This window comes from Xiphophorus couchianus, chromosome 22 (assembly GCF_001444195.1).
Source record: "Xiphophorus couchianus chromosome 22, X_couchianus-1.0, whole genome shotgun sequence".
Taxonomy (NCBI): domain Eukaryota; kingdom Metazoa; phylum Chordata; class Actinopteri; order Cyprinodontiformes; family Poeciliidae; genus Xiphophorus; species Xiphophorus couchianus.
Genome location: NC_040249.1, coordinates 26,657,869 through 26,680,387, shown reverse-complemented (window position 1 = coordinate 26,680,387; position 22,519 = coordinate 26,657,869). Strand labels below are relative to the sequence as shown.

The following is a 22,519-nucleotide window of genomic DNA, read 5'->3' as shown; positions in this document are numbered from 1 at the left end:
CTCTCACCTGATACCTGCCTCTGCACCTTCTTCACTGCTTTTCCCCGACGTACGCATTTAAATTGGTAGTAGCGTAATTTCACTTACTAAATTTACCTTTAGAACATATCTGTTATGCAGTTTGCAGACTTCTGGAGAAAATATGTAGAAAAATCTGCAATTTTTTTTTTAAATTTCAGACTAACTGGGCTGCAACCCATCTGTATGGAGCGCCAAAGGAGCCAAAACACAAGCTTTTGTTATGTCTGACTACTTTGGTCAAAATAGATAACATTAATACTGCAGTCACGTAAATAAGAAATCCAGTTGAGGAAACAATTTCAGAGTTTATTAAAGCTGCTTTAATTGTACATACAAGTCAGAATACATATTTACAAATATACATATGTCTCATAACACTTTTATTTCACCATCATACACAGTAGATATACCATCAGAAAATAAAGACAGTGGTTGCCGCAATGTGCTGCATAAAACAGAAAAGTAAAAAATATATAACCCCTTTCTCAATTGTGTTTTTTTTTTTTTTTTTCCAGCCTCGGAATAAAATGTAAAAATGATTCATTTAACTTTATGGTGTGACCATGATCAAACCCCGACAAGTTTAGTGCCCGTGTCAGGTTGTTTTTTTTCTCTAAAGAGGGCAGAAAATAAACTCTCATAATTAGGTAAAAAATATATATATTTTAGGTTTAAAATGGGGAGCTGTGAGGAACATGCCACAAAGAGTGAAACGCTGAGACAAAGAGACTCTTCTTTACAGTGTACGTGCTATTGAGGAAAACAGCATGAGGTATAGAGGCGACATCGACAGAACAGGTACATTTACCAACACAAAATGCCAGCCAGTCATACACACAGTTTGAAAACGAAAAGGCCTGCAGCATAGTTTCTTCCTTTCCCTTTACTAACAGAGGCGTCAGGCCCAGTGTGGGCAATAAACGGGTGGAGCTGTGCTTAGTTCAATAGCATTCCTGTTCATAAAAATAAAGGAAGAGAGTACTTTACCGCGCCTTGTGGATACAGTAGAAACCTGGGGCATATAAAACCATGTTTGCTCTCAAAGAGCGAATGTGACTCGGTGTTTGTAACAGCACAAGTTCCTCATTCTGTGAAAATCCTACAAAAAGTCACTTTTTTCATCGTTTCCCGATGGGATCAGATACATTAAATGGGTGCGCACAAACATGTTGGGCAGGTCTGGCTTTCTTTAAGAAGAAAAAAATGAGTGGCGAGTGTCACATGCCTGAATGGGGCTGGGAGCAAAGGCCGGGGACAAAGCTTTCTTTTGTGCGGAGAAACAAACATAAGTGCAGTTGACTGAGATTTGCGACGTTGTTTGGTCATTTCAGCGCGCGTCAGCGGAGGTCACAGTGACACAGTGCTGCTGGAAAATGATTTATATAGCCACTGAGTCGACTTGCGCCTGCCCCTTTAACAGCTCTGTGAACTGGCAGGCAGGAATGTGCACACAAAGACAGTAAGCCCCCATGCGCAGGTATGCAGTCACACCTGCCGGACCAAGCAACCACTAAGGTTTCCTGAGAGATAAACAGAGAGAGAGAAAAAAAGAAACAAAGAAATCTAGATGTCCAAGCTGCCAGTAGTTATAAGTAGAGAAGTGCAGGATGTAGATCTTTTGGTGACAATCACCTTCTAAGACATCGAAATCTTTGTTTATTCGGTGAAAATATGGAAGGGACACAGCATTTTTGTGCCAAACAAACACACACAACGGCCTCTTTCAACTCCCATGAACAACAGGAGCGCAGTTTCGCTCCAAGACGCGGCCGCTGGCATGTTTCTAGTTGCAGCCACCTGCCACTTTTCACAGTGTACAATCGATGCCCGACACTGAAGCCGTCGCAATACGTGAAATGCCTGTTTGATAGCATCTGTGCGAGCTCTGAAGAAGGAATCTGTCGCTGAGCTGCAAAGTTTGACTCCAGTGTTGTTGCATTTAGTGCAGATATTCTTGAAAATGTCTCTTGTGATGCTACATTATAGCGCTATGGCACTGAACGCATGTCCAGTAAGTTAAGGCTTCCGAGCCTTTTGGGATTTTTAAAGCAGACTTGACAGGAGACGATGAATCCACATGGTACGACTGCAAAAATGAGAAGTCTAAGGTGCAAGGAAACTTTAAAGTGTGCCGTTGAAAAGAAATAAAGAAACAAACAAACACTAATTCTGTTCTCCTGTCAGAGTCAGCTGCAGATTTTATGATGGGAGTAGAAAAATAACTTAAGGGTTGAGGTACGGGGATGGGATCTTCGGTCAGGGTTTGATGTCGGAGAAGCTGGTGTAGGTCTCGCTGCAGCTGGAAGAGGTGCTTAGGTTCCCAGAGACGCTGCCATCTGCAGGACAAATGTGCAATCGGTTTCTGCTTGCAGTCACAACACAGAGTAAAGACGAGAAATGGCAACCAACCGGAGCTGCTGAGTGATTGAGATGATTTGGACTCTGAGATGAGGCTGAGGAGGTTCGCAGCTGCCACCCAGCCCTCTTTACCGCTGCGGAGGTTTTTCACAAACCTGCAGAGGAGGAAGGGTTACACAACAATGTATCAGTTTTGTTGTTCTGTCAAATAAAATCCCAGTGGAATCCATTAATAGTTTGATCCAAACAAGAGAAATTGTGAAAACTCCCAAACGTAGTGAATACTGCCTACTTTTACCAGGCAGTGAAACCCTCAAATTAAGAAAATGTTTTTTGATGGTGGAAGGAAAGTTTTTACCATTGTCCGTCCTCTCCCTCTCTGATTAGCTGGACCATGTCTCCACTTTTGACAGACAGCTCTTGAGGGCCCGCCTTCTCGCAGTCTGCTACCACACTGTACTTTCCTGGAGCCTTCAGAGTTAAAAAAAACACAACAACAAAAAAACATATTTAATGAGATAATTACAGTGAAGAAAGGATTAGGGAATGCCAGAGATTTCAAGCTCACCAGCTTTTTCACCACTTCATCCTCGATGTCAGAGGTCATTGGGTCCTCTCCACTGGAGAAGCCATCGTTCTCCTCCGAGGCGTCCACTGACAGAGACGGCTTGTTCCAGCCTGTCGGTACGAGACATTAAAAAGGACGACAAAGAATTCAATCAAATGAAATTAAAGACACGAAGAAGAAAAATGTTGATTTGACGCACTCAGATTGTGATATATGATTGCAACCAGGGAGACCAATTTCTTTCTCCGAACCAGGGGTGGACTTTTATTGTTTGTCGTAAAAAAAAATTCTTATTGTGATTATAAAATTCACTTGATGTTGGGGAGTAAAAAACGGATTTCATCAGAAATGTAGTTTTTTGTTATTTTCTCCGCTTTCTGTTCAATGAAAGCATTAATAATTCCATATCTCGGTGAGCTCCACAGAAAAAATGTTGTATATAAATGTTGAGTTTTAAAAAAAACCAAAACATCCACGTTTGTGATTGCAAACCGAAAGTCACAGTCAAATTAGGAGAAAGTGTCAAACTAAGACAAGCCAGTCCACCAATACAGAGAGTAAAACTGGGAAACCAGAAGGATTTGTTATGTTCAAAGATCTGGTTGTTGAAAAGGTGTTAAAGTTGTACAAAACCACCCAAAATAGAAAGATCACCAAACTGATTTATGGTGAAGCAGGCATTTCAAATCAACCATTTGACCTCAATTAGTTGTTTCTCTGGTCTGAATGTGGGAGAATGTTGCTAACTTCACCATAAGAAGCACCGAAACAGCAAAACCCGCCACAGTGAGACCGAACGGCCAACTTTCAAGCGGCGGTGTTACCTCGCCGCTTGCTCTGTAGCAGGTTAGAGGTACTCATCCATTTGACTCTGCTCAGAGTGCTGCGTGAAGCCGGCTCTGAAAGGGGGAAGAAACTGCCAGCGAGTCAATGACAGGAGCCCAGTAGAGGAGAGGAAATGGTGTTACACTTTAAACTGGAGGGTTTGGGAGTATTTTGCTTCCAGGCTGGTCAGAAGAAAGAATTAGTGAAGCATCTAGAGAGATGTTTAGGTTGGAAAAGAGACTTTGAGGGATGATGATCTGCAGATCAATGTAAAAATGTTGTTCTTGATATAAAACCTCCAGATTTATGAGGCCTTTTAGGGACCTTTTTCAGGAATAAGCAAATTCGTGGCATAATTCTGGATGCTTAAAATGGTACCTTGTCTTTATAGTACCTACTATAGAAAATGTATTTAGCTTTTTACATTAAAAACGAATTTTATCTTTCTATTAAGGTTGAATATGGTCTCTGTCATTAAATTGTGATGCAGAAGGACATAAGATTACTTAAATAATAGCTTGCAGTTTGTAGATTTCCTCTTTGCAAAAAGAGCCTATGGAAAGCTGCCAAAGCTAGATTCTTTGTAAAGAAATTGCCTTTATATTTTAAAATATTAATCAATTCTTTAGCATTTTTGTAAGGTAATAAGAGAAACAGTGTAGGGTCATTCAAAGCCCAAACTTATTAGGACATGATAAGAATATGTAATCAACGTGTCAGCGATGAAATAATAATGAAAACACAGCTCGTTATGCAGATAACCGGTTTCTCTCCACACATATAAAACAAATTAAATGTGAAATGAGAGTATTTCCACGAAACGCTGGTAAAATCTAATCAATACGAGTATCAAACTACGCCGTGGTAAACGTGACAAGAATGTACCTTTGAACCCAAACGGCGTGGGGTCACTCTTGACCGAGTGGCGTTTGGAGGAGAGCTCAGGACTCAGAGCTGAGCCTGGGCAGGCAGGCAGGAAGCAGAGGAAGAAATGAGCAGCGGGTTGAGAGGGGGGAAGCAAAAGCAAAAGTCAGGTTTTGTTTGGAAAAAATGGAAAAGAGCAGAGAAAAGGTACAAAAGCGCAAAGAAAAGCAAAAGGATTGTTTCACTTTTGACCACTAGGTGGCAGGATACCTCCACCGTCGGTTTTTATAGCTCTGGAAACTCATGAGGTTGTTGTTTCTTAATGTTACCTTTGGGGCTCTTGAGGTTGCTGAAACCCTGCAAAGTAAAACGCTTTTTAGCCACTGAGGACCTGTCAGTGGTCGGGCTGGTCACAGCTTCATCTGTAGGCGATGGGTGGGAATGGGAGAGAGGATAGAGCAAATAGAGCCATGGAGATGAAGATGACGGAGAGAAATAGAGTCCAGATTATGGAGAGTCGACAGTGCAGCCTTCAGCAGAGACAGGGGACGCTTTTAAAAGCCCTGCAGCCACAACTGAGTTTGTGGTTTTTTAACCTTTTACCTTTATGTTTCGGCGAGGGACACGAGTTCGCCTCTGAGGTCGGGTTTGGCTCCACCTTCTTCTCATCCTGCTTCCTCTGGTTCTTCTGAGCACTGCTGCGGAACGGGCTGCGGGAAACAAACAGGCGACTTCACACAAAGCTATAAAATTCAGATTTCTTCTGTTTCACTGACATGTTTTAGATCGTAAGTTACATTTTAATACCTGACAAAGATAACCTGAGTAAATATCAAAAGCAACTTTTTCACCTACATGGAAAATGTAAGAAATGATTTAATAAAACTGTCATTTACTCTGCCAAAACACAAAATCTTACAAAGTAATCAGCAACCATACCTGAGGGAGATGGAGGAGTTATTGCTGGTGGGATTCGGAGAGTCCGAGCTCTTCTGCTGGGTGGCGTCTGAAACACACGACAGTTTGCTGCAGAGATGAGCGGCGGCGCGTTGCAGGAAACGGAGAGCGCAAAGCAAACCAGCCTACCTCTGCAGGCTTTGAGCTGCTGAGTCAGAACCTTGCGGATCTCGTTCACCCAGGCCGTTTTAATCTCTGCGGTCGGAGCCTGGACGAAGCAAACCGGTGTTCCTCTGTTTAGTCTGCAGATTTACAGGCGGGTCTGCAGAGGCAGCTGATTTGTTTTTTTGTGTTACCTGCACTATAAAGACCTCTTCTCTGGAATTGCACCAAATCTCAAACTTCTTGTTGTCGCCTTTAGCATTCTCAGTGATGCCCACCGCACTCATCTGCACATAAACCCCCACAGATAGACACGTTAACCTGCAACGAGGACACGACGGCGATGTGAAAACGACGTCAGCTTACGCTAAGCGAGTGCTTGAAGCTATACGAGGGCGCCTTCTCGTAGCCTTCCCCGTTCTCCTCCCTCTTTTTGCAGAAGAGGAGAGCTTTCTCGTGCAGAAACAGGTGCCTCTGCATGGGCTTGAACCTGGCCAGGTCCTTGACCTTGGCGTGACCTTTTTTATGCTCCGTCCAGACGCTGAAGGAGCCCTGCATCATCAGACGGCCCAGATCTGACAGGTTGCCCTAAAAGAAGAAAAGGTGGCTTATTAAAGCAACAATCCAAGTGAAAGGAGCTGCTGATGGTCAAACACGGCGGTGGCAGCGTCATGCTGTGCGAATGCCTAACTGCGATTGAGACTTTTCATCTGATTTGACTGAATCAAAATATTTAAGCAGTTTTGGAAGAAAAAATGAAAACACTTGCAGCTGCATTTGCATTAAAATGTAGCTCAGACTCACTTCATCATCATTTTCTAACATGTTTGTAGCTTGTGTGTTTTTATTCGTCTTAATTAATGTTTAATTTTTCTTTTACATTATTCTATTTTGTGTTTCAGATACTTATCATCTACTGAGAAAGGGTTGTTACCGTTCTTTTATTTATTGTGATGAACAAGTCCACTGATCTATTTTTCTAAAACATTGAAATTGGCATTGTGATATTGTGACTGTATGTTTTGTCAAATTCACTTCTTTAGGAATCACTGGAGTTAAATGACTTGAGATTAAAGCATTTTTATAAATAACCGAATGAACGTTACGCAAACCTCGTATCCTGTGATGGCGATGAGATGCATGGAGTCGTTGACGGCTTTCAGGATTCCCAAGATGGAGGAGAGCGCTTCCTGCAGGTCGTCGGCACCATCACAGCCCTTACTGTACTTCAGCAACTCCTGAAGGAAAACAACAGGCAGTGAGTAATACTGCTCCATGTTTGTTTTATTTAAAACTAATAACAGGTCGCTCACTTTTAGCAGTAGCTGGTACTTTGTGATTCTCTGGACGGGTTTGAGGAGGTAGGAGTCCAAACCAAGTTTGTGTTCCAGCTTCTTCTGGCACTCCTAAACCACAAAAACAAAAGTCAGAGGAGACACTTAAGGCTGCGTTTCTCCCGGAAGAGACGTAAAGAGGAAGGCGTCGAACCTGGAAGAAGGCACAGTCCGAGCATTGTCGCCACAAGCTCTCTGAGCGAGGTTTGTTCTGGCAATAGGCCTCGTAGATCTGCAAGTCTTTCATCTGCAGGGAAGCGGCAACAGAATGTGTAACGGGTGCACTTCTTCAGTAAAGCAAGTGTTTCTTTGTTGTGGGAAATTCCAGAAGAAAAAAAAAAGAGAAGAATCATACCCGCTCTAAAAAGCAGCGGCCTACAAGTTCTGGGCACTCCGTGTACGCTTCCAGATCCTTCAGGAACGTCCTGGATAGAAAAACGAAACGCCCCGATTATTGAAAAAACTACGTTAATCTAAGCTTGATCAGACAGAAAAAGCACACTAATAAGTGTACCTTTTATGAAACTGATAAATTTCCGGCATGTTCCCAAACAGGATGTCCTTCTTGCTCTGCAGGGTGCTGGGGATGAGATGGGCCATGGCGGGGTTGTCCATCTCTGCTGCATAACCCTGAGCAGAACATCAGCGAATCAATGCCACGATCCGGCGCTTAGCACCGGGCTGCGAGCAAAACGCCACGCTCACCTCCAGAACACACAGAAGCTCCTCGACATACGCCCGCTCCGTCTCCAGCAGCTCGTTCATCACATGCCTGGTGGCCGAGGAAACGAAACAAACAAAGAATTTAGACGGATCTGAATTAGCCCGGCTGCCAGTTATTAAATTATAATTCTGAGGATGACTTACCGACGAAGTACTGCCAGGTTTTCCTCTTCTTCTGAAAGGGAAGCGTGTCTTGTTCCGCCGTTGTGTACTGGAGACTCATCCTGGAAATGTCGTAAATATTTACAGAAGAAGAAACCTCTGTAGATGCAGTGCTTCATACATTTTAGCGTATTTTATTGGAATTTTAAAATTTACAATTTTTTTTACCTTTTTACAGAGTGCACTATCTGCTGAGTATCTCCTCTCTTTTCTCTCTGGGTCTGGAAAGCAGATTCGTTTTCACATTTTAACTACTTTATTCACATAATGTTTAGCTGCATCCATTCATTCATTGGAGACTTACTGGGAGAGGAGAGCGGAGACTTGACCTCCGGTCTCGGTGCCACTGGCTGAACTGGTCTGGTTTGCTTGGCGGCGAGTTTCTTCAGGCTAACTCGTCTCTTCTCAAACATCTCCTGAACAGAGCTCTGCTTCTGGAAAACCTTATCCATGTGATCCTGACAGAGGAAGAGTCCATCTTTAACGTTGCTGCATATCATGTTTTCATAAACTCTCAGAATGAAATCTCATCCTCTCACCCTGAGTTGAGGATTGAGCACCGCCTCGTACTGACAGCAGATGGCGCCGCGGTCCGAGATGGTGTGCAGAGCCGCTGTATCCAGGTAGCGCTCCAGCTCCTGCAGAGCCGCCTCGGCTCCATCCTGAGACTGACAGCGGTCCACCGGTTGGTTAGCCAACAGCAAGATCCCGTCCTCACACCACTGGGACGCCTGCAAGGAAAGTGTTTTTCAGCGCTTCGTCCAGATTGTCTTATTCCTGACGTTATTTCAGTAGCGGTACCTTCTCCAGGGCGTGGTGCAGCTCCCGGGCCCTGAGCAGGAGGCCCTTCTTGCTCCGCAGAGTGGAGCCGATCTCCTCACACACGCCTCGCAGCTCGCCACACTTCGGCCGGATGCTGTCCTCGGCGTAGTGAGAGTTTTCTATCAGACTGTCCCCCTCGCTGGCCAGAGACAAGGCGAGGTCCATCAGCTCCTGATAGAACAAAAAACAAACAACGGCATGTCAAAGCGATCTTTGGATAAAACACTAGATGTGACAGTTTGTGTTTCACTGACTGATAATGGACCCATCATTTTAATACCAATAAATCTGCCTGTAGTCATTTATTTTGACTGAAATATTGCTAATCCTTTCTCTTCCATTACTCAGTTGTTCACCACTTTGTTTTTCGTCAACTACATAAAATCCTCCTAAAGCACATTGAAGTTTGCAGTTGTAACATTGAGACAAAATCTACAAGTAATCATGTTGAGTGAATTCTTCTGCAAGGAAGCGTAGTGCCCTCCTATAAACACTGAATTAAAATGTATTGCAAACATCTTGAACTGATTTTTATTTATTTATTTATTTTTCTTATACTGGGATCTTACGCAAGCCTTCTCCTCGTGGCTGCTGAGCTCTCGCAGGACGTGCTCTGCGTGGGCGGGGCTTATGCTGACTTCAGAGAAACCCGACAGGCGCTCGAACATCACGTCAAGCTGGGGACGCACCTAAGAAACAGGAAGGCGCTTTGATTTAAAAGTTTGCTTCCCACGGTGCGAGCAGGGCACAAAACGCGACTAACTTCACGGAAGTGCTTTTCAAAGTGGCGGAGCTGCAGACACTGCTCCAGCTTGGTGCGATGACGTTCCCAGAAATCATCAAACGCCGTTTGGGTTTCGTCCAACTGACCCAGGAGTCTGAAGCAGATGTAATGAAATAAAGAAGCAGATTTGTGAGAAGCGGTTTCTTTGTTTGTTCGTGGAATTATTATTTTTGGATGCGTCCACCCCATTCACGCACCTCTGAACAGTCGCCAAGTTCTCCATTTCATCTTGTGTCATGCTGTAATCAGGGTCTGTCTGTAGAGGCTCATTGATGCAAGCCAGCAAACGCCCTCCTTGAGACAGCGCCACCTTCAGGTCCTCCTAGGAATTGGAAAGACATTCTTTAGCAAACAAACTGAATACGCAATATTTTTTAAAAACCCTCTTATTTAGCCTAGTTAAATAAATGGGTTCACCTTGATTCTACTTTCAAGTCAAACTTCATAAATATTCTTGGTGATATGAAAGCAAAAAATATGCTTGAGAAAAGATGAATGCTTTGTCTTTCTGTTTTAAGATTATTCTATTTTGTCTGCATCATTCACTTTAATTAGTTTTAAGTGTCTCTCCACGAACAGTCTGGTGAAATGAAGCTTGTGGACAAAAGCCACACAAAATCATTCCTAGGGCCACATATGGCCCTCAGGCCACACTTTGTACCTCCCTGTACCAGACCTAACTAGTCGATAGTTCAAAAATCTATTTGGAAAATACTCCTTTATCCAATTAGTAAGAGCTGGAAGTCAGGTTTTTGAAGCACTAACCTACAAATTAGTCACACTTATTGTGCAGAAAAAAATCCCATCTTTAAGTCGTCAACACCAAAGCGTAGAAAACTTTACATCAATTAGGATAACTAGATACTTTTACATTAAACACAAACTGCTTGCCGTAGATTTATGTAAATATAATCCTGTTTCAAATATTTATGGAAGAGGAAAGGGGACTGCTGACCTTCATTGTGTCTTTCTGCAGTGTGTGTTTGTGCAGCAGGTCCACGGTGGCCTCTGCATCGTTGGGTAACTCTGTCTCTGCAAGCTCGGTGCCAAACGCCTGCAGGGTCTGTGCCATGGTCTTCACCATGAGGGCGAACGCTTCGATGGCCTGCGTAGAAATACAGACGATCGTTTAAGAAAAACCTGAACTGGAGCCATGAATATGCAGAAAACAAACAAAACCTTTGCGTTGACGTACAGTGCGGTGTGTGATCCAGCTGTCATGGCAGTACTCCTGTGTGCCTCCCAGCTCTGTGGTCAGTTGCCCCGGGTCAATATAAGCGTGGAGCTCGGTCACTGTACTCAGCATCACCACCTGATAAAGACATGCAATCAGAGGAGATTCCAAGGAGGGGCGAAAAAAAACATCTGAAAGGTAAGTTCATTTTTTTATCTGGGCAATTGCCTGTGTGGTTACATCTAAAACCATCACTGTACACGCGTAATAATGAGAGACAACAAATAAAACTAAGTGATCGAACATTCGTTGGTCATGTTGGCACCTTCATTTTGAACTCATCCCTGTTGAACTTGAACAGGAAGTCTGAGAGAGTCCGCTGGAACAGAGTAGTGGGACGCAACACCAGAACCAAGTGCAAGTTCCCTGGAAATGAACCCTGAGTGGGAGAAAAAAGGAACAAAAACATGTTTATTAGCCAGACTCTATATGTTAAAAGAAGTTTTATTTTGTCAGATGTTTCCAATTTGGATTTTCTGGGGAGGAGGAAGGGGGGAAATACATCCGACACTCCTAAGGCTTTTGATTAAAACCGTAGCTTTTCTAACCTTGTAAATTGGGTAATCCTTTGATTTTAGGCCCAATTTAATTTCTATCAATGAATGAGTCGCATTTTGTTTTTGTGGATGCAGTTCCATAGACAAAAGACACATGAGGCATTTAATAATCAATACATAATAAAAAAAATTCACAGCTGAATAATTAAAAAAAAATTTATATTAGGAAATATATTAAGATTTAATTAGAAATCTCCGAGTTCTTGGTGTAATGGTATAAATATGACATGAAACTCTTAAAAACAGGAAAGACAATAGAGTTTAATACTATTAAAGAGAAGTAGATGTGTTCAGACAAAGGCTTGAAGCATTTTTTTTCTATTGTTCCACTTGCAGCTTATTTAACTTCTAACAAGACATTTTTTCTTACGTTGTAAGTGAAATTATCTGTCAGTGGAATTAGCACTTTTTTAAAATCAATATTAAGACATAACTGACCTAAAACAAGCTTTCATATGTTGCCAAAATGTTACTTAAAGTCAGTTTTGTTTTATTTCAAGGGTATTAATATATTTGCACTTGAAACTAGACTGACGATTTTGTATTTTTGCAGTGTATTTAACATCAGGCTGCACAATATCATGATATTAACCTACATTTTTCTGATTTTTCCTCTTAATGTTCCTTCCTCAGGATCCCCTCCGCCTCTTGGAATTAGAATTTTTAGCATCTTAGAAAACATGCTTCCAATGTGGCATCGATGGCTTTGAAAGGTTCATCCAACAGACCACATTTATCATTGGCAAGCAGCATTTGCATTCATGGCACTTCAAATATGATATGCATTCAACCAGTTCTTGTGTTTATTCTTGAATTAAATACATTCTTATCTTAAACCCCCTACATTGCAGTGCATTTTTGCACTTTGGTTCAGCAACTTAACCGTAGCTTTTCTCTCGCCGGTTCAAAATACAGCGGAGCCATTCGATAGACAGGACAGAACCCAAGAGGCCACTCAGCTCAAAGACTTTATTGGATGTGGCTTCCTCTGAAACCCCTGAGTGAATTGCTCCTCCCTGTTAGACGGGATAAATCAATGCAGACTGACATGTACACACACAAACACAGGAGCGCACACACACGTACATGGCTGGAGGCGAGCTTAGGAAGACGCGTGACAAGATCATGACGCCATATAAAAGAAAAAAAAAAGGTATTCCCACAGCTAATCTAGGAGATATGATGTTGTGAAAAGCTAAAAAGAAAAAAAAAAGCTTTGATTTGCTTTTCCATTCATTACAGGCTGGAAAATATAACCCTAGATGTGCTGCTTTTCTTCAAACAGAAACACATTTTTAGAAAAATGTAAATATTTTTAACAAAAAGCCCTCTTGTTTCTAAAAGCAGCTTCGCTCCTCCGCTAGCAGCAAACACAGAGCAACATATGTGTATCTGGAAGCCATTAAATTCAATCAGCCCTGAGAGGTCCTGGTTTAATTTGTAGCCCTGCATTAGCATGACAATGCTGGAGCTGCTCGGTGCATCCCCCTGACACGCCGACACAGATATATGCTAATGCGCACACGCCTCTCCGGACCCCGGGCTCTCGCGGATGAAAAGCACACATTAATAAATGATACGGATCAGGATGCTGACCGAGTTGATTTATATTCAGCCGGTGAGGAAGGACGGGTGGACAGGGAGGAACCTCTCCTGGCATGTCCTCTAATGACATCCACATGGTCCCACTGGGAGTCCGAGCCGCCTGGATATTAAACCTCCTCCCTCTGTTTTAGTGTTTAAGATGTGGAAAATGTTCTTTCCATTAGAAAGAAGGGACTTAGCTTAAATCCATACATCAAAAGCTATATTGCACCTGCCCTTTTTTTCAGCTGACTTTACGTGTTGCAACATATTCGCTGTTTGTGTTTGCACCCGCTGACAGAGCCATCTGCCATTCAGCCTGCAGCAACGCTCCTGCTTGGTTCAGTGGCTGCGGATGCATTACTCTGACTCCCAAAGGTGGACTGCAACAAAGACAAAATGGTCCCTTTATGCAGCTTTATCCTGTTAGACTGTACTGGTGCCTTTGAAATAAAGCAAACGTTGTACATGGGGTTTATTACGGAACAAGTTGTAGAAGGAGAAGGATAAAAAGCAAGAACTGGCAGTCTGCATGATCCCCATATATGATTATTTAACATAGGGCTGCTGATAATAATTTGACACAGATGTGTTCAAAGCTTTAGCATCTTCTTATTTGTAAAACTTACACAAATTGCATTTTAAATAGTTATTGTTCGTGCTGGAGTTCTCGTAAAATTACTACTTCATTCTTCAAATATTTTGACTTCATTCTCAAAATTTAAAAAAAATGAAAAATTACCTTGTTCCTAATACTTCGTCACAGAGTTAACCTGAATTTAAGGTCCAAACAGAAGCTGTAAAGCACGCTTCTCGCGCAAGATGGCTGCTCTGCAACACTGAAATATGGAGACCCCAAGGAGTGCAATCATAAAACAAAAGAAATCCAGATTTTCCAAAAATTAAATCTCTAAACATTTTTAGAAATTTTAAATTTGAACGACAATTTTTTTCCAACACAAAATAATGAAGCAACAACTCAAATTTGCATGGTTGTGGTTAAATACTGGCTTAGCATCACATCACAAAAACCGACACCCATAAGCAAAATAAAAACTTTTACTGTTACTCCATCTACCAAATTCACATAAAAAAATTTTGTTTATGAGGTTCAAACAATCAAAACACACATTTTTGCTAAAACACAATGGAAAAAGTCCCACTGTATTTTATTAATTCCATCTTCTGGTGTTGAAACAGCAAATTGCAAACCTTGACAAAGAGCACATTTCACAGCGAGGAAGACAAGCTTCACCTTTCAGTAAGAGAGAGCTTCATTGGTCAGGCGTGTCCAACAAAGGACGAACAGAGACTGTGTCCTCCCACCACCTGCCGTTAAAGCCTTCAGGTTATAATACAATTCCTGTCCACTGTGAATTTCTTACTCTGCTTCATACATTAAAAATGAAGCGTCTTCCATGTCTTTCAATTCAGATAAATGTAGATTTACACAAAATATATTGAATTTGTTGAAATTAAACATCTCGTTCTTGTCTTTTTTCCCCCCCTTAGATTTCAGCTTGAGAGGCTTTTTTTAAATATATTTCAGAGTAAAACAAACAAGCCATTAGAAAAACAGAATCGGGACAGAATGAAGTGATTAACAATTAGGAAAAAAAGAGAGATAAGAAGAAGGAGGGGCCGGGAGGAGGGGAGACCCTGCAGAGCAGCTTCTGCTTCCCTGCTGATAAACTCACCAACCACTCGAAACAATGTTATCACACCGAAAGACATAAATTGTCCCGGCTTCATCACTACAATCATCTCCACCTTTTGTTAGTTTCATTTAAAGAGAAGCGATTGAATAAAAATGGCAAGGAAAACAGGAAAAGGGGAAACACCTACAAACTATACAAAATATGTTAAACGACACCTGCAAAAACACTTAGTGTCCATGAACTGTCCTTTAGTTTTACAGAAATATGAAAGACTGAACCTGTTCAAAGCACCTCTGCAAGGTGGATTTTGGTTGGAGGATGAAAATCTCTTTTCGTTCCAGCCTGTGCTTCACCAGACGCTTCGTACGCCAGCGGTGAGAGTTCAATATTGATCTCCTGTTTGCCTCTTTAATAAATCATACTACTGCTAATCAGGCAGTGACATTTGGTCAGGCTATGTGCTCTGAAGGATATTATTATTGTTAAGTTCAGGATTTTGTGATTTGCACTTCAGATCGGGGCGTGTTGTGTTGCTGTTTAAGATATCTTAGCCTACTTCATGTGGTCAGACAGGTTCTATTTAAGTGATTCCCTGGCCTTAGAGGTCTGGCAGGAGTTTGGTCTCGGTGTGGACTGTAAAATTAAACTCAGTTTTTTCCAAAAATGGGCTTACGCTGCAAAAACACAAAATCTTACTAAGTATATTGGGTCTAGTTTCTAGTGCAAATATCTTCATATACTTGCAAGTAACTTAAAAATGTTTGTTTTAAGTCAAAAGAATTGATGAAAAATGACAAGATAAACATACAAACCAAACCAATCAGCAGACTGTGATTATGGTTCATGTTTACTGCCATGTTTGCGTCTCAAGTGCTCAGATGTTTCTCTACAAGTGGAAGGAGTCTCATAACGGCTTATAGCCACTATGGGAATAGTTTTGCTCAAACAGAGCGATTAGGCTGGATGGTAATTAGTATCCTATTAGCATACATTTGCATACATTTGCACAGATTGGTTGGGGGAGCTAATCGGTAGCAGACAGAGCGAGCATCCAGACAGCAGATGTGTAAGGTAAGGTGAAGCTTTGTCCTCAAGCTGCTGGAGCTGCTAAATAACATCCGCACGTAGTACAGGTGAGGTAATTCAAGAAATTTGCAAGAGAATCAAAGTTATCTAATGAAAAGGACGTACTTTTTCAAACAGCACCGGGTTCTTCCTAATGAAAATCGAAATAATATAAGCAATTACAGTGTGACAATATTTTTTATTGTGTTAAATAGACAAATAAGTAGCTAAAATTATTTAAAAACAAAAAAAATGATCATGTTCATTTACACCAGAACAGGAGATAAGCTATCTTAGAAGTGTTTATTTTAGATTAGGTTGTGCAATTAATTGTAAAATACATATTATTAATCTGTGAACATGGACCTGGACCATGAAAGTTTTTGTCTCGTCAGATTTATTTATTTATTTATTTTTTTACAGTATAAGCAAGAATCTGATCTGTACAAGAGTTTTTACAGTGTTATCAGGCTTATGTGTTCAAAAGGCGCAAACAGAACTGGGCAATGTCAACGTTTTACAGTACAAAAAAGGATCTGGACCTGGTAAAGTTTTATTACAGCGTCTCCTATGATCTAATCGGTGCACAAAGTTTTTTTGTTTTTTTTTTACAGTTTACACAAGTATGTAAGCGTCTGTGCAAAAGGTTTTTATTGTGCAAAGAATGATTGATCTATATAAAAGATTATTTTGCAATGCAATTTGTTAGCCACATACTGTATTTATTCATTGGTCCAGCTCTACCTGTCCACTGTTTTTCCTCTTTAAGTTTGGAATATAAAACCTTTTCTGGATTGTTTTTCACTGTCGTGTCCATTTAAAAATGATTCAATCCCTCTTCTGCTTATTCTAGGGTAGGCTAAGATCATCTAGAAACAGGCTAAAAGGATACAGACAAAAAAATGTCAAAGGATTTGCCTGAGTAGAAAAAAAAAAGTGTGAATAACATCCGTTTCTGCTCCAGCAGGAGACCGTCTCACATGTTGTGAGACACTCCACCTCCCACTCCGGAATAATACACTATTTTTAACTTCCCACCTCATTTCAACATCCAGGAAGACGCAGAGAGCTTGCACATGCCCTTTCAACAACGCAGCTCATGAATAAGTAGCAGCAGTGAATCTGGTTCGCACTGTAGATCATCCTAAAACATTCATTATTCTCACTGGTGACACACTAAATTATACCCACAGACAGCTGACAGCCCACAGATCAGCGTGAAAACAAGCATTAAATCATGTAAAACCCAACAGCCAGACCAAAACAGCCATTTGCCGTTGCCAACGCACTTTCTCCCTCAGTCACAAACGCACAAACAAAACGGGACGGGGGTCTTACTGCGATGCGAAGCAGGGTGGCCCTGACGGCGGCCCATCGGTCCAGCCGTCTGTCGATGATCAGGATGAAGCCCTCTCCAGACGCTGCGACGCTGCAGGAGAGAGGCATCGTTATCGCAGGGGGAAAAGACACTTTGCCGCATTCGTGTGGCGGATAGATAAGAAGAGGGTGTGCGGTGTTGAAGCGCTACATGGGACCAACGAGGGGGGCTTAAAGATTAATTTGGATGCTCCATGCAGGACATCTTCCAGTTTTGCAGATTCACGTTGGAGTAATAGTAAGAATAGTTGTGTTGGATGACGGCTGACCACGGGCTGCTTTCACTGTGATGTCATGACTTTTGAAGATGCACCAAACATGTCGGCTGAGGTCGGAACCAGACAATTTTCCCTCGAGCCATCAAAGCTAAAAAACTTTCTACATTTTTCAGTCTGTAAGCTATACATTTACACATTTTCTCTGGTGTACAACTAAAAATTATTGTGTTTTTTTTTCTTCCCTCTTAAGGGTTTTACTCCTTAGAAACAAAAAAATTGGAAATGCTCAAAACTAGAATCAGTGGGTCAGACTTCAAACAAAATCAGCATCAGCCAGGAAAAGCTCAACCAGCAGATCGCTAATAATGAAGTAATTTGTGATATGTCACTTTGATTTAGTTGCTTGAAATAAAAGATTTCAAAATTCAAAATTTTTGTAAATCCTACAATAGACTATATAGGCTAGAGATTGAATCGGACAATTTTCTTTTGGTTGACTGATTAGAGAGCAGAAGGGCATCAAAGTGAAAATTCCTACTACTTTTGGTCTAGAAACGTATCATACAGCATGCACTTTGCAGCATTTTTTGAGTTTATGATGCATAAATGATATTCTCTTTCATTTGATTGGCAGTTGATTTTAAACTTGCCACCTTGAATTTTAATTAATGAGTCTGCAGCACGTCATATCGTCTCCTTTGTATATTTTAGTCCTTCAAACCCAAGAGGAGCAGGTCAGGAAAAGCTCAGTCAAAGCAACAACAGTTTTCAAGAAAAGCTGTTTTCTCTGTGATGTTATTATAATATAGTTTTCATAAAACAAATACTGGAAATTGTTCATTTTACCTTGATTGGCTGTTGAAAAATAAAATTTTTTCCCTACTCATTGATGCGCTAAAATTCAACACATTAATCAAGAGCACCTATTCTGTTTAGATTTTTATGACTAATCGACATGTTTTCATGTAATATGTTTTTTTTTATTATTCAGTATATGAAGGCACTACAGGGCATGTTTTCTCCTTTTATGCATTCTAATCCTTAAAATAAAAACTCTTCAAAAATTGACCTGACCGGTGCAATAACTTTCAGCACAACCCATCAATTTTCTCCCCATTTGAAGGCTCACATATTGTAAATTCAGGAGGACTAGTTTAATTAGCTCACGCTTGATTTCTGTTTCTTTTTTAGTGTTATCTTTTTATACATTTAGACTTTAACACATTCAGAGAATAGAGATGGGTCCCAATGAAGGTCAAAGCCTCGCTGCCGGCTGCCCGGCTGCCTGCAGTCATCATTTCTCACCGGCTGCGATTATGAGCAGCCATCCTGATTACCATGGCAACCTTTTTGGCACCGCATTAATGCGCTGTTGTGCGAGGAGGGAGAAAATCTGGCCATTCATTCCACAGGCAGAGCCATATGTAGCAGCCTCATTAAGCTAACGCTCCTAAGTGTGTGCGTGCGTGGGCGTGTGTGACAATGCCACGTTTTCGTGAAAGGTCCTGTTGAACAACATGACATGCACCCTGACACATCCAAACACACACACACACACACGCAACGACGGCGAACAGAGTGTTCTGCCAACATGCTAACGCTGCAGAGCCGAACTCTCCGGCTGTCAGATGATGTACCGAGTGAATGCTGCTGCAGCAAAATCCTCAATCCATCTCTGCTGGTAAAAACATCCAAAACCAAAGAGAAAAGGGGACGTGGAAAATCCAAATACTCCAGGGTGAAACGAAAGAGATCCTCAATATTCCATGGTGATCATCCAATCGTCCTTAAATCTTGCTTATCCTGAGCTCATCCAATGTTTTTTCTTTGGGGGTTTTTTTTGTTGCCGTCTGTAGACGGAGAGAGGTGACCGTTCCCATCCTTGCAGAGCATCTCCCTCCTCCTCCTCCTCTCTGCTTCTCCATCAGCCACTTCAGAGCCTCTTCGGCCAATCACGGCCGAGTTCCGCAGCCTCTCGTCCAATTGGAGCTCGGAGTGGGAGAGAGGAGACAGGGAGGGGACTCAGCAGCGTGTGTGTGTGGTGGATGTTATATATGAAAGGTAATCAGGCATAGACAAAAAAAAAAAAAAGCATGTACAAGAGTCATGTTGATAACAGATGAATTATGTGTGAGAGAGAAAGACGTAAAGGGCTGATTTTGACTTTATTTTATTAAAAAAATAACGAATAAGACCTTAAAGCAAATCCCAAATCGTTCTTTCATTACATTTTATCGTAAAAAAAAAAATGGTGAAAAAAAGTTTAATAGTTCAAGCGTAATTCTTTATTCTCTCTTTTAAAAATTCATTTCAGTCTCCTTTTCCTTGCCTTTAGTGTTGCAGCGCCATCTGTAGGCTCCACACGGTATTATTCTACAAGCAGCTGCACTAACCTGGGGACCCTTGTGAGGTAGCGGAGCACATTCTGCAGCTCCTCCTCCGGCAGCTCACCGAACGCCGGGAACTCTGGGAGGAAGATGACGGGGTGGCCATTGATCCCGCGACCCCCTGGAGACACAGAGGTCACGGAGGAGTCATTATTGACTTCTTAAACCCTCTTTAAGTCCTGGGTGTAATGAGATTTAACTGGGCTATCTGTGAAAGAGTTGCTTCTAGATAAACTGGTCCAAAAAAGTATCAAAAAGCAGTCAATTTCTTCACATTACAGAAACTGAGATTAATGAACTCCATCGGGATTTCAACAACAGGCGCATCGTTGAAGTAGATAGAAAATGATGCATTGCTTTCAAAATCTTTTTTAGGTAAAAATCTGAAAATGTAGGTTTGTTGTTTTTTGTTTTTGGACCCCTTTATTCAGATGCACCAAAATAAAATTGTGTGCAACCGATTGCCTTTGGCTTAGTTTCCTGTTGCGACCACTCTCATATGGGTGGTGTGTTCAGGGAGCTGTGCAGCGTTCGATTCCCCACCAAAGGTAGCCAAAAAGTTCTTCTTCCACAGTCCATTGTATCGTTTCTTTCAGCAAAAGTTTTCTTCTTCCAACTCTAAAAGCCAGATTAAGCATCAACACTTTCTTTTTATAGGCTGTAATTTACTGATTTTCATTACTTATACTCAAAAATATATACATCTTAATGTTTAATCCATAGAGCATCCCTTTCCTTTCCTTTCCTTTCCCTAGAGACTAAGATTACACAGCACATCATCACCACAGTAAATTATTCACCAGGCAGTCGCGATCATCATGGCAACCCAAAACAGCCCCCCCTCCCACCTCCCCAGTGTGTATTTGTGTGTAATTTACTGTCTGCGATGCTGTGTGTCTCTTATCTGGGTCGACTTGTCGTCAGAAACAGAGAAGCATTAAACTTTTCCCGCAGAGACGCCTAAAAGACAGCAGCAGAGCTTTTTCTTCCTTGTTTTCTTTCTTTCCTTCACACACCAGGAAATGCAATTCAAGAAGGATTCAAACTTGACCCCTCTAGCACAGGTGGATGATGCAAACAGAGGTTTTTCCATTCTTAATCAGGGTGAAATTATTTCCAACATATTTTTCTCACAATGAAAAAGTGTTTAGTAAGACACGAAGTATTTTATCTTTTTAGAGCCTCATCTGTCCAGAGAATTTTACTGATAAGCCGAATTTGCTACACCCAAACCAGCTTTTGTTGGACTTATTAAACTTTGCTAAACATAGCAAGCGTTTTGAAAGAAAGTGACCTAAATTCTGTTTTTATAACTGAGAATAAATTCCTTCAATGAAGCCCAAAAGAATTTAAAAACTAGACGCCTTTGGTGCAAAATCCTTTTTTAGGTTTTGGATCTACGATGAATGACATTTCTTTCCTATAAAAATAAATAAAATAGAAGAAATTCAGACTACTTTGATTTTATTTTCATTTTCTTGGCCTGTCATGCTTTCGACTCCATGATTTTGTCTTAGACACCAAATACTAAGCCCAAATAGTTCTTGGCCAAAGCTATATGGCGAGATATAAAAGATATTGCGAATTTTAACAAAACCTTTGGACTTGCTAGAAGGTGCCAAACCAATATCTTCTTCAAAAATGCTTTAGTTTTTTTTAGTAAACGTATGAGGACCTCCAAATTAAATTTATACAGCTGAAACTTCATTTCACCAAATAAGACGTCATCCATTGAGTTAACCATCTAAAAATAACAAGTCTTTCATTCAACACTTGGTGCTATCATTAGAACGGAAATGATAAATTAGTTCATTTCAGAATAAAATTTTGCTTTTCCAACCCAATCAGACTCTTTCAACCCTCAATAAACAATGCATGACTTCCTGTTTTCCTGGAGTTTGTTGTAATATGAACCACTGTGACTCTTCAAAATGGGAAAGACAATTCAAGTAAGGCAGGTGTAAAGTAGTAATGACAGAAATCTGACTTCGATTCGGACTCAAAGTAAAATGTCAAACTGACACAAAGGTCAACATTTGCGACCTCACTGGCTAAATGTGCTCAAATTGAAGGTAGGATTTCCCCCAAACTTTTTGGGATGTTTTATGATTCTGCATTGGGAGTGAATCAAACCTACCTGGTAGGATGGCGAACTGCTTCTGCAGTTCGGAGCCAATCTGAGCTGCTAACAGAGGACCGTCTTCCTTCCGCAGGATGTCATCTGAACAAAAAAAATGAGCAAAAGTAGAAGAAAAATCAACATGCATTTTTGGTGTGATAGAAGAAATACATATTTTATATTTAATGAAAAAAGGTGAAAGTGGGGTGGAAAGAGGATGACACAAACAGCATTTGCATTTCCTCTCTTCCCTGGTCAAGTTGGATTACTGTAATCTCATTTAGCCCGCTCAGACATATAGAGCCAGAGGAAAACCCCCTCCTCTTTCCATTCCCCCATGTGTTTGACCCGGCAGTGCCAACAGTCTGCAATCACGTGCGCGGCTGTGAATGAAAACTGAGAGCGTCTCTGAGGGGGTGTGTGCATGCAGACGAAGGCTGGCGCTGACATGAAGCACAATGGTGTAGCTGGCAGTGAGCGACGCTAATTACAATCCAAGTACAAACCAAACAAACTGCTAACAGTCTAAATTGCCCCACAGAGCTCACTGTAAGGCAGTTTACAGTTATCGTATGCATCACAATGCTTCACACCTTGGAAACGAGACAAACTGAGGTTGATGTTTCTGCATTCTGGTTCTGTGTTTGGATGCAGGAGCCTTCTGCAGGCAGGGAGGAAGGCCAAATGTCAGTTTTTAGCTGCAGCAGGAGATTAACACATGAATGAAGCTGACATTGAACATTATTTTTTAAATTAACCAACTCTGTTGAACGTTCTTACACAATATTTACGTTGAATTT

The 22,519-nt window shown here is 41.3% G+C and overlaps 1 protein-coding gene across 5 annotated transcripts in view; it reads right to left on the bottom strand.

The window, feature by feature from the left end:
- Window positions 1-306: 306 nt before the first annotated feature.
- Window positions 307-22,519, bottom strand: part of mcf2la (mcf.2 cell line derived transforming sequence-like a) — a 42,179-nt gene continuing 19,966 nt past the window's right edge. For 3 of the 5 annotated variants that reach the window (XM_028007112.1, XM_028007110.1, XM_028007111.1), the window contains exons 2-32: window positions 21,738-21,821; window positions 19,607-19,721; window positions 16,957-17,047; window positions 11,020-11,133; window positions 10,716-10,832; window positions 10,476-10,625; window positions 9,718-9,842; window positions 9,500-9,614; window positions 9,306-9,425; window positions 8,716-8,907; window positions 8,454-8,645; window positions 8,219-8,372; window positions 8,083-8,135; window positions 7,897-7,976; window positions 7,735-7,801; window positions 7,544-7,659; window positions 7,385-7,454; window positions 7,184-7,276; window positions 7,009-7,101; window positions 6,808-6,933; window positions 6,062-6,283; window positions 5,890-5,982; window positions 5,723-5,801; window positions 5,576-5,642; window positions 5,240-5,346; window positions 4,966-5,058; window positions 4,658-4,732; window positions 2,948-3,057; window positions 2,738-2,850; window positions 2,431-2,534; window positions 307-2,357 (exon numbers count right to left, since the gene is read on the bottom strand). In XM_028007112.1, coding sequence (XP_027862913.1) covers window positions 2,278-2,357; window positions 2,431-2,534; window positions 2,738-2,850; window positions 2,948-3,057; window positions 4,658-4,732; window positions 4,966-5,058; window positions 5,240-5,346; window positions 5,576-5,642; window positions 5,723-5,801; window positions 5,890-5,982; window positions 6,062-6,283; window positions 6,808-6,933; window positions 7,009-7,101; window positions 7,184-7,276; window positions 7,385-7,454; window positions 7,544-7,659; window positions 7,735-7,801; window positions 7,897-7,976; window positions 8,083-8,135; window positions 8,219-8,372; window positions 8,454-8,645; window positions 8,716-8,907; window positions 9,306-9,425; window positions 9,500-9,614; window positions 9,718-9,842; window positions 10,476-10,625; window positions 10,716-10,832; window positions 11,020-11,133; window positions 16,957-17,047; window positions 19,607-19,721; window positions 21,738-21,821 — 3,410 coding nt within the window. In that variant the 3' untranslated portion in view covers window positions 307-2,277. Of the gene's footprint in view, window positions 2,358-2,430; window positions 2,535-2,737; window positions 2,851-2,947; window positions 3,058-4,657; window positions 4,733-4,965; window positions 5,059-5,239; window positions 5,347-5,575; window positions 5,643-5,722; window positions 5,802-5,889; window positions 5,983-6,061; window positions 6,284-6,807; window positions 6,934-7,008; window positions 7,102-7,183; window positions 7,277-7,384; window positions 7,455-7,543; window positions 7,660-7,734; window positions 7,802-7,896; window positions 7,977-8,082; window positions 8,136-8,218; window positions 8,373-8,453; window positions 8,646-8,715; window positions 8,908-9,305; window positions 9,426-9,499; window positions 9,615-9,717; window positions 9,843-10,475; window positions 10,626-10,715; window positions 10,833-11,019; window positions 11,134-16,956; window positions 17,048-18,850; window positions 19,207-19,606; window positions 19,722-21,737; window positions 21,822-22,519 lie in introns of those variants that run through there. The other 2 variants (XM_028007114.1, XM_028007113.1) reach the window with 2 other exon arrangements.